Genomic DNA, 12,538 nt, shown 5'->3' with positions numbered 1-12,538 from the left:
CATAATAGATCTACAACATCACGGTACGGAGGCACATAATATATCAACAACATCACAGTATGGAGGGATATACTATGTCTACAACATCACATTATGGAGGGACATAATATATCTACAACATCACAGTATGAAGGGACATAATATATCTACATCATCACAGTATGGAGGGATATACTATGTCTACAACATCACACTATGGAGGGATATACTATGTCTACAACATCACATTATGGAGGGACATGTTATATCTAAGACGTTAAAAGATGGTACTTGTTGTTACCCTGTCTGGCGCTCGGCATTAAGGGGCTAAAGCAAGGACTGGTCGGCTCGGAGTCAGTATACTGTGTCTGAGTGGGGTATTCATGATAAACTGCGGCATGGTATCTCAGTGGGCTTGCACTATAAATCGGCATCAGTCCGGACTAGTACAAGCAGACACACACAAACACACACACACACACACGTGCATGCACGTCTCTATATAAGTGCAATAAACCCAATTTCACCTCACCACACCTATTTTACTACCTTTATGGATAACTAATTCTAAACTAAACCACGTAATTACAAAAATGTATTTTTCAGGTTCAAGGAGACGTTTAAACGATCTAGGGGGGTTCATATCGTGTAGTTTCGTTTAAATGCCAATTTTGAAGAGAAAGAAAATTAAATGGAAAAATGCTTAGAATTTGGAAATGTCCTCCATTTTTATAAGGCCTTCCATGTTGTCACCCTGATCACAAAACTTTTGGGCGCATAACAAAAGTTGTATAACACTACTGACTCTTCGTAGAATGCGCATCCTTGATGTACCTCAAACATTGTGAAATGAAGACACCAAAGGATGGAGCTGTTAGAATATTGCTCGACTAATATCAGATCATATGAGATCATCAACATACCTTTGGAAGATATACATCTTGGCCAAGTTCCAAATCTTGCTTACAAATCCGTCAATTTTTTACTTTAACCACAGGACCATGTAACAATGAAAATAAAAAAGTCGCAAAAAAATCATAGACGAGGCCAAACTTTTTTATTTTTATTGTTACATGGTCCTGTGCTTTAACAGATATAATATTGAAAACGGATCCTGTAAGGGACTATCTGACTCATATGGATCGTCCTGAAAAAAAATGATTTGCATTTGCCCGAGAAACCATTTTGTGGTATTTGCAGTGGATGCTTTCTAAGAATATTGGGGAAATCTAGTACTTGAAGTACTGAGATAATCTCGGTACTGCGCAAATGACCTCCTTGATCTCACCTGGAAAATCTCTTTTGCGCTCGTGCCGGATGATGAAACGGGAAAACGCCATCTTAAGAAGTCAACGCTTGGGGCGGTGTAATCATACCCTCTGAGTTCCTTCATCACCTGGGCATCCAGACAGAGAAATTAAACTCATTCAAATGGCTAAGGCTTGGTTACACAATTTTACAGGCATATTGAGGTTTGACACTTGAGGTTTGTATCTACACTTCCGGTGTTATGGTAAGACATAACACATTAAAAACTGACAATAACCAGTCGATGTTATCCGCCGAAACGGAATAAAAAGAGAAGTGGAAATTCTGTGAAAGGATCACTAAAACACTACCACAATATCTACCACAATATCTACCACAATATCTACCACAATACACACTCTGATCCACGAAGCCATATTGGAAGTAGTTTCGTGCATGTGACAATCAAATGACTACAACACAGGGGCAGTCGTCAACCTTTTATAATTGATCAAATTGTTTTCCGTTTGCTTTTGTCTTGCAATCAAAGTGTGGACCTAATTTCTGTTAAACAAAGAATGATCTGTCTTCACAAACGGCCGTCACGTCATATGAGACAGGATTTGGCGTTACACAGTTTATGGTCAATTCATGCAATACCACTACTCCATTGCTGACCAAGGTATTATGCAGTTAACGGAACAAGCTGTGTGGACCCAAATGTACTCAATACACATGTAAGCTGTAACAAGATACCTGGTCTGTTGAGATGTCATTTCCGGTTTTGAGAAGCTGCACGCTTTGGTCCACGGCCAAAAGGAAGGCTGTTGATTGGGGATCCGCCGTGATGTCGACTGTCACATCCGTGTGGGGCTCCGCCTTCTTGGTGCTGTAAGCGATACCAACCTACACAGAGGTAACACCTATAATTCCCAAACAGTCCCGAGTGTTGTATCAGAAAATACTTGAAGCACTCGTGACATTTTCAAACTTCTCTCCCTCTCCAACAAGTAGCGTTCGCATGACGTTATCGTCGGACTGTTATCGTAGTACCACGCTATCAGCTGAGTCACTTTGCTTATAATAACTTTAATGGCACTGACTTGACGATAATGTTTAACTGGGTCTGACCGTGACCCACAAAGCAGTGTTGACATATGCTTGTCGTAGCTCTAGTAATCTTTATGACTTCGTCTAACGGTTCCCCACGAAGCAGTATTGGCATACGCTCGTCGTTGTAGTAGTAAGATCTCTTGATTAAAACTGCATTTGATGGATCCCCAATATCATCGACTCTTACAGAATGCTGTGGTGTAACCTGAGTCGCCACGGAAGCCGATTCGTGAGATGATAATCCTGGGTCTCATTTAACAAAGCGGTCTTTTTGCGTTACGACAATGGTAAGTCTATTATGTCAAAGTATAGTCGGACGATATTGTGTTTAGTGTAGTCTTAGGACTAAGATCGCTTTGTGAATCCAGGCCCTGATCTGTGTAGAACACCTGGTTTTAATGATTTTACAATCGTCTTACCAGGCCCTGATCTGTGTAGAACACCTGGTGTTAATGATTATACAATCGTCTTACCGGACCCTGATCTGTGTAGAACTCCTGGTGTTAATTAATATACAAGCGTCTTACCAGGACCTGATCTGTGTAGAACACCTGGTGTTAATGAATATACAATCGTCTTACCAGGCCCTGATCTGTGTAGAACACCTGGTGTTAATGATCATACAATCGTCTTACTTTGTTAGCGAAGACTCCGTCCACGTTGAAGCTGATGGAGTCAGCAACGATTTCCCCGTCGGCTGTGACGAAATTAACGAGGATGTGTGCCGTTGGAGACATCGTGGCGAGGACGGGAACGTTGAGAATGAGGGATTTGTCTTCGGTGGAGATGGGGCGAACTATTCCACCCTTCACCACAACCCCACGAGACATAATCTGTAACGGACCATAACATCAGGAGCCTTGAATTTTACACAATAAATCAGTGATATGAAAAATAGATGAGGTGATGTTAAATTGGGCTGAACAAATAGAAAAAAAGATATATCAACATAAATAATCATTTCCTGAAAATTTACCAGCTTATTATATCCATCAATTTGTGAAGAGTCTGTAACTGAGATGAGGTGAAATGTGGTTCAACGTTCAAGATTATTTCGCTTAAGGGGCATTCACACGGTACAACTAGTTGGTACAACTTGTACAACATGAAGGGTCATACTTACCTGGTATGAAGGGTATGAAGGGTCATATTTACCTGGTATGAAAGGTCATATTTACTTGGTATGAATGGTCATATTTACCTGGTATCAAGGGTCATACTAACCTGGTATAAAGGGTCATACTTACCTGGTATGAAGGGTCATATTTACCTGGTATGAAGGGTCATATTTAACTGGTATGAAGGGGTAATATTTACTTGGTATGAATGGTCATATTTACCTGGTATGAAGGTTCATACTAACCTGGTATAAAGGGTCATACTTACCTGGTATGAAGGGTCATATTTACCTGGTATGAAGGGTCATGTTTACCTGGTATGAAGGGTCATACTTACTTGGTATGAATGGTCATATTTACCTGGTATGAAGGGTCATACTTACCTGGTATGAAGGGTCATACTTACCTGGTATGAAGGGTCATACTTACCTGGTATGAAGGGTCATATTTACCTTGTATGAATGGTCATATTTAACTGTTATGAAGGGTCATATTTACCTGGTATGAAGGTTCACATTAACCTGGTATGAAGGGCCATATTTACCTGATATGAAGGGTCATATTTACCTGGTATGCTACCTTTCCAGGAGGAGATGTCGCCTGGATTTCAAACTCGGCGTTGTCACCAGCCTGCAGCATAATAGACGTATATATCATGCAAAACATAAGTAAAATGTCCTGATGCAACATCCGAGAGCACTGTTTGATACTTAATTATGTACTAGAATTGGATGCTACATGCTATGAAATGTATGGACGAGTGAGTGAGTTTGGTTAAATGTTTGTTTTGACGTGGGAAAACAAGCAGTTCGTGGCTAATTTTTAAAAACAGTATAATGCCCACATATAAGGATCATAGTCGGGGGGAACCTGGTATTTTAACCCACGAGTCCAGATGACAAAGGGAAACAACATTGTACATCGGACTGTGGCACACTATTGAATCGTACTTTCAGATTAGCTGTGCGGAGCCTGACTTGAACAAAGGTGTCGCTCTGCGAATGACTCTCGGAAAGATGTTTGGAGGCGTGGATGTTCTTGTAGTAAGCCTGGAACAGACACACAGTTAGAACAATCAAATGCAGGAATCACTATCACACAACAATGTTCCTAACGCTTACAACATGCCCAGTGCGCAGTCTGATTGCTTTTCTCCGAGATGAAATGTGCATCATGTACAAATGGTTTTTCATTTAATTACAACTGACCGTGAATCCTACCCTAGGTGTTTAATCTCTAACTTTACTTCCGGGACAATTTAAATAAATGTATTTGAAACAAACAGACGTGATCATTCATTGTGTGATTACATGGCTTTCAAATATCATATTGTGCTTCATAATGTCACCTCGTTTTTTACTATATTAACTGTCTGTTTGTCGTGGCTTCATTCTGCCACATGAGAGCTTCATGCTGTTATATGTCACGATGTTGCTTCATGTCATATCGTCAATTCATTGAACTACCTCTATGGTCGTTGCTTAATTAAGTCACTATAATGTTTCTTTAAGTCATAAATCCCTGACTTGTGTCATGTCGTCAATTCATTATGCCACCTCGTTGCTTAATTAAGTCATTTTATGCTTCTTTAAGACATAAATCCCTTCCTTGTGTCATGTCGTCAATTCATTATGCCACCTCGTTGCTTAATTAAGTCAGTTTATGCTTCTTTAAGACATAAATCCCTTCCTTGTGTCATGTCGTCAATTCATTATGCCACCTCGTAGCTTAATTAAGTCATTATAATGCTTCTTCCAGTCAAAAATCCCTTCCTTGTGTCATGTCGTCAATTAATTATGCCACCTCGTAGCTTAATTAAGTCACTATAATGCTTCTTTAAGTCATAAATCCCTTCCTTGTGTCATGTCGTCAATTCATTATGCCACCTCGTTGCCTAATTAAGTCATCATAAAGCTTCTTTAAGTAATAAAATTCCTTCCTTATGTCATGTCGTCAATTCATTATGCCACCTCGTTGCTTCATTGTCATGGCGTCAATTCATGTATATTTATCTATAGCGTCCATATGTTTTGACTTACGCACCCTCATCTTAACGTCTGTTGTATTGTCCGGTATATCAAGGTCCAGAGGGATAATGCCATTCTCAGGTATCCGGAGGTTAAGTATAGGCAGGGAGTAGCTGCCGGTGAAGGCGTTGCACTCATAGCGATCCTGATAGGCCTCCGTTCGCCTATAGTTGACGCACGTGTACACCTGGATGGTGGAGTTAGCATCAGAGATGGGGCGGTCATCTTGTTGGGTCACTTTCACCTAGGTTTGAAAAAGAAGGTATTAACCATATATTTGCAACTTTAGGATGAAAACCATGCACAACGGACGACAAAATCGGATCTAAGTTTTTTTTCCATTGACATGTTTTCAGATGTACCTTCCGTTGATTTTGCTCTGGCGTCTGTCCATACTTTAAACATTCTTATCTTAATTGTACAATTTGGATGAAACAAATGTAGAAGGGTAAAATTCTTCTGTGTCATTTGGTTATGTAAGTCCTGTGTGGTGGGGTGTTATGTTGATAGTTACATATGCAGGTCCTATAGAGTAGTGTGCTACGGTAATGACAGCTACATAAGAAAGCCATGTAGAGTAGTGTGTTATGTACCGATAGCTTCATTAGTAGGCTATGTAGAATAGTGTGTTACGACATTGACAGCTACATACGTAGGCCCTGTAAGGTAGACCCGGCTTGAAGTTACTGGGGCTGGAATCCAGAAAGGTGATCTTGTAGGGGTCAGTGTAGTAGACAACGTTTGAGGAGCCGTTGAGTGTCTTCCCAGTTAGGTCCTCCTTGACCTCTGCCAGTACAGTCACCGTTTGCTGGTTTAGGTACGACTGCAGCTTCTTGATCTCTCCCATGGACACCGAGAACCGGGCACTGCCATCAATCTGCACAGAAATGGCACAATGTTGTAACATCACTTTTCGCAGGAGTACCGCTGTTTGCGTAAAGCAACAAAAAACAACTTATTTTTATGCAAATTGTGTGAGTGGAGGGTGCTACCGATAGAGAAGGATTCTTTCGCGAACACCTGGTGTCATCAATGATTTTCGGTGAACCATTCATATACTTGTCACAACTAGTTTCTCTTTCACGCCAATGGAATCTGTTTCTGCAGATAATCGAGACCAACTTGAGACGTTTTATGTTTACATACAATGGTCAGTCTTATGCAACATCCAACATAACACAATTTACTTGACCAACACAACTATACTAGAGCAACTTTTACCAGCGTACGCAGGTAACTGCTTATGTGATGACTTACAGGAAACGTCTTCAGAACTGATCTTGCAAAGTTCCCGCAGGAGTTCCTGATGGCACCAACAAACACCCTCAGTTCCACCATGCCTTTGACTCCTTTTCCATACGTGTAGCTGGATGGCAAGTTCACACGTGTATTTGGCGTGCGTAATTTGCAGCAACCTTTATTTCCTATCATTTCCTTAGAATTGCAAATTAATTGTTCTCTGGAGACAGTGGTGCCAAGCCATCAAAGCGGAAGTTTTAAAACCCAATGAAATGACGTTTGGTCGTTTGTACCGACTATGAATCATTATTGTTCATAAGTATCACAATTACTACACTATTACTACTCAGGTTTGACTTCCAGGTATTTAAAAAAAACAACCCGAATTTGAATACATACTTGGCTTTGACGGTTCCGGAAAGGTCGATGTCAGTTGTTAGAGAAAAGGGAGGCAACTCTACCTTCACCTCAAACTTTGGCAACTCTGTGCACAAGACACAATTTTATTAACTATGGAATGTAACGTATACGATTCTACTTTCGGTATCAATGCAAAATTGGACTTCGATGGTAAGTGCACAATTGGATCAAGAAGTTTTGTCTATGATAGTGTAAATATATCACCTTAAACTATAACATCAATGATATTGGCTGAAACAATTGGCTGAATTAATTTTATATATATTAATTTATGTTCTTCTTCACATGCTGTACTCACCATATTGTTGGACTGTGAATGTTTTCTTTTCGTTTAAACCTACCTGTTACGAAATAAGTTAAGCATACTATTTTATGTGCACATTAAAACAACGTATGGTTCATAGACAAGATAGCATTATTCCATGTACAATTCCAATTGATGTTTGTTGACTGAATATATCCATTACGGCAAAAAGAAATAAAGTGAGTTCATTGTGTTTTTTCAACACACAGACGCCACAAAAAAGTGGTAAACTGAGGGTATGCACTGAAGCATTATTATAGGAATGACGCACGACACCAATCTCAACAGAACGCTCTGTCAAACAATTTCAACACTGGCTTAGAAGCTAATCGATTCATACACAGGACAAATCTTCACGAACTTTAGAAACTGTTATTTCAAACACAGTACTGCAGTAAAAACAGTATCTTCCTGAGGCAAAGGAGTCAACTGACAATAAAAGTCCAGTCTTCACCCTTGCCGAACTAGGCTGGGCTCGATTGAAGCGCCACCAGTGTCTGTTACGAGTTATGTCCCTTCTATGTCCCTTCTATTGACCGATCAGATTCCACCTCTCATATCACTCGCATTTGCTTTAAAATGGCGTCGCCCAGTCAAGACGATCTGATCGACAATCAATATCTATATTGTAATTAATAGGGTCCTACTTCGCTGAGTTCGTCAAATCATGTGAGCTTAAAAACATTAAAGGATTTGGAAAGTATCTGCTGACACCGAGTTTTGCAAATCCTGCAATCGACAGAAATCAGCAAGGCACTTTACGAACCGGATGTCAATTTCGTTACGCGATATTGATTGGACTATGCATGGACTCGTTAGTCCAGCCAAAACATAACTCCATAATTCCAGCCTAGTTCGGCAAGGGTGGAAACTGGACTTATGAAGTTAATTAACTCCCTTGCCTCGGGAAGATGTAAAAACAGCAAATTCTCTAAAATGCGAGAATTGTCCTTACAAACTCAGGGACGGTGACTTCTATCTTCCAGTCCCCTAGAACCGGCTGGTCACTGAGCAATATGTCTCTGTGGTTGACCCCTGACCCATCCTGCAGCGAAATCCAGCGGCGAATTCTGTTGTTTCGTGGATCCTTAAGAGGAGTCGGACAAAAATAGTTTTAATACAGAATCTTAGGTACTTGTTGGAATTGTCAATATATTCACATTGAAAATCACACTGACAGTAGGGGGTCATTTTGAGGCACGTTAAATCAAACTTGTTTTCCCTTACAGATTGAAGGAACACACACAACTTTCAGATACTGATATCTCATATTTAAACAGCACACTAAATGTCGGGATTACACGGCGCAGTGTGCCACAAAATGTAGAACGTGTCCATGGTTTATTAGTTTACATCATGTTCTTTATTTATAAATATTTGTGTACTCACATATATGTCGACATCTATTTTGCCTTGGTACACCTTCATATCTGGGTATACGGCAAAAGCTCTGAAATGAACTTGAAGAAGAACAGGTAATCACAAATACATCCTTGAATATGAATAACATGAAATAGTGATTCAAGGGGGTGTGACTAAGGATGCCGACAATTGCGGTCGGGGTGGTGGGACTTTAAAAATGGATTTTTTCCATAAAAAATGTCCACATGTGTACGAGAAGAAACTTCAAACTTCAAGGCTTTTTGGACATGCTGGTTGGCCTAGAGTGAGTCAGTATGGTTTTACGGCGCTTTTAGCATCATTCCAACAATATCGCGGCAGGATTCACCAGAAATGGGCTTCACACATTAAGAAATCCAACCCGTGTCCTCAGCGAGACGAGCGAAAGCTTTAACCTCTAGATACCCCGAGGACCCTGGATGTCACAGAAGGGTTGTGATTAAAACATTACTGTAAAAGAGAAAAATATCTTGTCGCTAACAACAATAAACACAACATCCCCCCCCCCCCCCCCCTTCATCCCCCCACCCCGCTCGCACAAACACACACACAGACGCACGCACGCACGCACGCACGCACGCACGCACGCACGTACACACACACACACACATTCTGCATCACGAAATATGGAAGGTTAACATTCAAAGCCACATGATCATTCAATCATAATTGTTCCATTGACTTGCTGTTCCTTTTGGGTCGAGCTCCTTACCTCGCTGTCCTGGCTTGTACATGGCTTTGTCGGTTTGAATGAACACTGATATGGTCTTCCTGGCTATAGTGAGGCGTTCCTCTCTCTCAAAGATGAGTCCCCCTGACCCCTTCACCTTCAGCAGGTATCTTCCAATGACAGTTGCTTGTGGCGCCTGGAACAACATCATTGCAATCTCAGTGAAGTTAACTTAAAGATCGGTTCGTTCGACAAAACGATCTCAGAGCTACAGTCGTAACTCCCATTCTTTAACGTTGTCTTTGTGCTAAAATCGCTTTGTGGAACGGGACCATGGAATGATAACTGCAACGTTACCTTGGAGTATTTGACCTGAAACAATTGAAAGTGCACTCAAATAACTTTTGCTATGGAACAGCTACAAAACAAATAATTGGATTCTGTATTTCAATGTCACATTGTGAAATATAACACGTTTATCCAGAAGAATTTATACAGGAAAGAATTTTTTTTGAATATCGAGTTATATTGTAAGCGTGCCTTAGCTTTATAAAGTTCGCATGCGTTGTATGAATTCCCCCTCGCACCCGCAAATCATGCGCTGTGTTGGTAAATGTCATAAGTACCTTCACCACAGTAGCATACTTACGATCAGTGTAACAGTGTCTGGCTCATCTGTAACAGCAAATGCACTTAGTCATGGGCGAACATCAATATATCACACATATACAGTCACTTTCAATTACAAACAAACATTATCTCCAAATCACCCCTCAAAAGTCACCAACATGCCTTTATGTACCAACTGTAATTGCAATCAACAGCTCCAAAAAGGGGATAATTCCCCTACAAACGCATGAAGACAGAATTGTTTGGTATCGGTTACCGTTTGCGCCGTTGCACATGTTCTTTGAAATGTCAAAAATACTTACCCTGCTTGAAACGTCGTGTGACGGTGGTGATTGGTGTCTTCACGTAGTCGGTATTGTTGTACCAGGCATGGACGATGCTGATATCAACGTCGACGAGAGAACTGGCGTTTAGGATGTTGACGTTGACGACGAACGGCCGTCCTAGGGTAATCCGCTCCGTTGCTGTGATCAGGTACGAGCTGGTAAAATGAGAAATGACAGACACTTAAGTCCTGAAGATTTGTTTGTTTGTTGTTTAACGCCGGACATATTCAAGCTATGTGAAAAGACAGACACTCAAGTCAGAAATGATCTAGCCATATGACGGCCGCAAAATAAATCCAATCTGGACCCGACAACCCTGTGATTGACATCATGAGCATCAATCTACGCAGTTAGGATACGATGACATGCATTAACAAAGTCAGCGGGCCTGACAACCTCGTCGCCTCTTTCTACAAGCTGGGGTTAGTTTAGACTATTTCTAACCTGGATTTTCATGGGTACAGTCATGCAGAAACATGCTGACGCACGTTATAGTTTCAGTGTATATTGAAGCCCTTTGTGTGTTGACTTGGAGGACGTTTCCAGCCAACAGATCAGTGACGTATGTTTAGAGACACGGGTGGCTCAGTCCTCTAAGGAGGGGGCACGGGTGGCCCAGTCGTCTAAGGAGCCGCGATTCGCTGTGCAGAGTTGCGTCCCTTGGGCATGCCAGAAACCTATGACTGTGGGTTCGAATCACGGTTCGCCCCAATTATGTTTCTAGGTTTGTCAGCATCGTACCCGTGCTCGTGGGTTCCACCGAAGTGGTAAACGTCTGAGACCTGCATCACTTCGGGCTTTCCTCCCACATTAAGCTGACATGCCGTGATATAACTGGAATACTGTTAAAAGCGGCGTTAAACCCAACTCACTCACTCACTCAGTCCTCTAAGGCTCTGCAGTACGCTGTACAGAACTGCGTCCTTTAGGCGTACCAAAAACCTATGGTCGTGGGTTCGATTCCAAGATTCGTTCTGATTATTTTTCTCGCTTTGTCGGCGCCATATCCGTGTTCGTTGGCTTTACCAAAGCCGTAAACGACAAAGATATGCATCACCTACCACATCAAACTGACACTCCAGGATGATTACTTGTGAAAGCTGAGTAAAACGGAATTATCATTAGTATTACGCTCTGTGTGGCCTGAACGATAACGGGAAAAGGTTGTGGCCCCGTTCCACAATGCTGTCACTACAATGATGAAACGGCATATACGCATACACAGCGCATAGATCACTAAGTGAAACGAGGCCCTGTTTGTCTGGTCTAAACGTCGAAACATCTTTTGCCCGATGAAAGAAAACGTATATGGTGCTGATGGCCCGTGTATAATTCTTTTTCCGATACACATAAAGTCAAATTCGTTGCACCAAGCTGGTATGGGTCCAACGAAGCTGTACACAGCCAAACCACAAACATGTGACAATTGAGTTAGAAGTTTAATAAGACACTTTGAAACAAACAAGAACAGTTCAATAGGACACAAATGGCCAAATCATTGACACAAGTCAACCTGCTTAGTGGCTACAAATGATTGAACAGTGGTCCATTCAGTTGGTTAGTACTTACTTCTCAGCGTGGACTGTGACGACGAGGAGTAGGGCAACTACCGCCGTGACCAACATCGTGTCGGTGGAGCTGGAGCTGAAACAGTGGACAGACTTGTACAAGCAATCGTCAAAATGAGAAGCTGGTTAGTCTCAGACTGAAAACCGACTTTTAGTACTATTACTCGTCTCAGCTGTAGAGCGAGTTCATGTCCTGTGTTTGATGAGCAGTAGAGGGAACAGTGAAGCAATCATTACCTGTCCCCTGTTTTATACTGCTCAGGATCTCGCTCTCCAGTCCCACTGCGCTTAACACAGTTCTAATCTTAGATTAGAAATACATACAAACTATCAACAGGTTAAATAATGTGTCGTAACTTTTGGATGTTCGTGCTGTCAAAGGGAAGTTTTTCGTAAAAAGTAAATACTGCTTGCGTCAATTCGCGATTAGCCTGCCAGTGATTATACACTATCAGGTGTTTATGTTGACAAGCTAATCTACAGACTCAGGCCACA

The 12,538-nt window shown here is 41.4% G+C and overlaps 1 protein-coding gene across 1 annotated transcript in view; it reads right to left on the bottom strand.

Moving 5' to 3' along the window:
* LOC139449653 (CD109 antigen-like) overlaps positions 1–12,538 on the bottom strand; it is a 33,511-nt gene that overhangs the window by 17,314 nt on the left and 3,659 nt on the right. The window contains exons 2-17 of the mRNA XM_071231133.1: positions 12,045–12,119; positions 10,452–10,630; positions 10,169–10,194; positions 9,562–9,715; positions 8,838–8,908; positions 8,404–8,535; positions 7,443–7,485; positions 7,124–7,208; positions 6,743–6,851; positions 6,138–6,362; positions 5,502–5,729; positions 4,409–4,507; positions 4,026–4,088; positions 2,976–3,173; positions 1,984–2,133; positions 1,268–1,375 (exon numbers count right to left, since the gene is read on the bottom strand). Coding sequence (XP_071087234.1) covers positions 1,268–1,375; positions 1,984–2,133; positions 2,976–3,173; positions 4,026–4,088; positions 4,409–4,507; positions 5,502–5,729; positions 6,138–6,362; positions 6,743–6,851; positions 7,124–7,208; positions 7,443–7,485; positions 8,404–8,535; positions 8,838–8,908; positions 9,562–9,715; positions 10,169–10,194; positions 10,452–10,630; positions 12,045–12,100 — 1,926 coding nt within the window. The 5' untranslated portion in view covers positions 12,101–12,119. The remainder of the gene's footprint in view (positions 1–1,267; positions 1,376–1,983; positions 2,134–2,975; positions 3,174–4,025; positions 4,089–4,408; positions 4,508–5,501; positions 5,730–6,137; positions 6,363–6,742; positions 6,852–7,123; positions 7,209–7,442; positions 7,486–8,403; positions 8,536–8,837; positions 8,909–9,561; positions 9,716–10,168; positions 10,195–10,451; positions 10,631–12,044; positions 12,120–12,538) is intronic.

Source organism: Haliotis cracherodii, unplaced genomic scaffold (genome assembly GCF_022045235.1).
Source record: "Haliotis cracherodii isolate W230 unplaced genomic scaffold, xgHalCrac1.p SCAF_8, whole genome shotgun sequence".
Lineage (NCBI taxonomy): Eukaryota > Metazoa > Mollusca > Gastropoda > Lepetellida > Haliotidae > Haliotis > Haliotis cracherodii.
The sequence above is the reverse complement of the archived record's forward strand: the minus strand, read 5'-3'. Positions and strand labels throughout refer to the sequence as shown.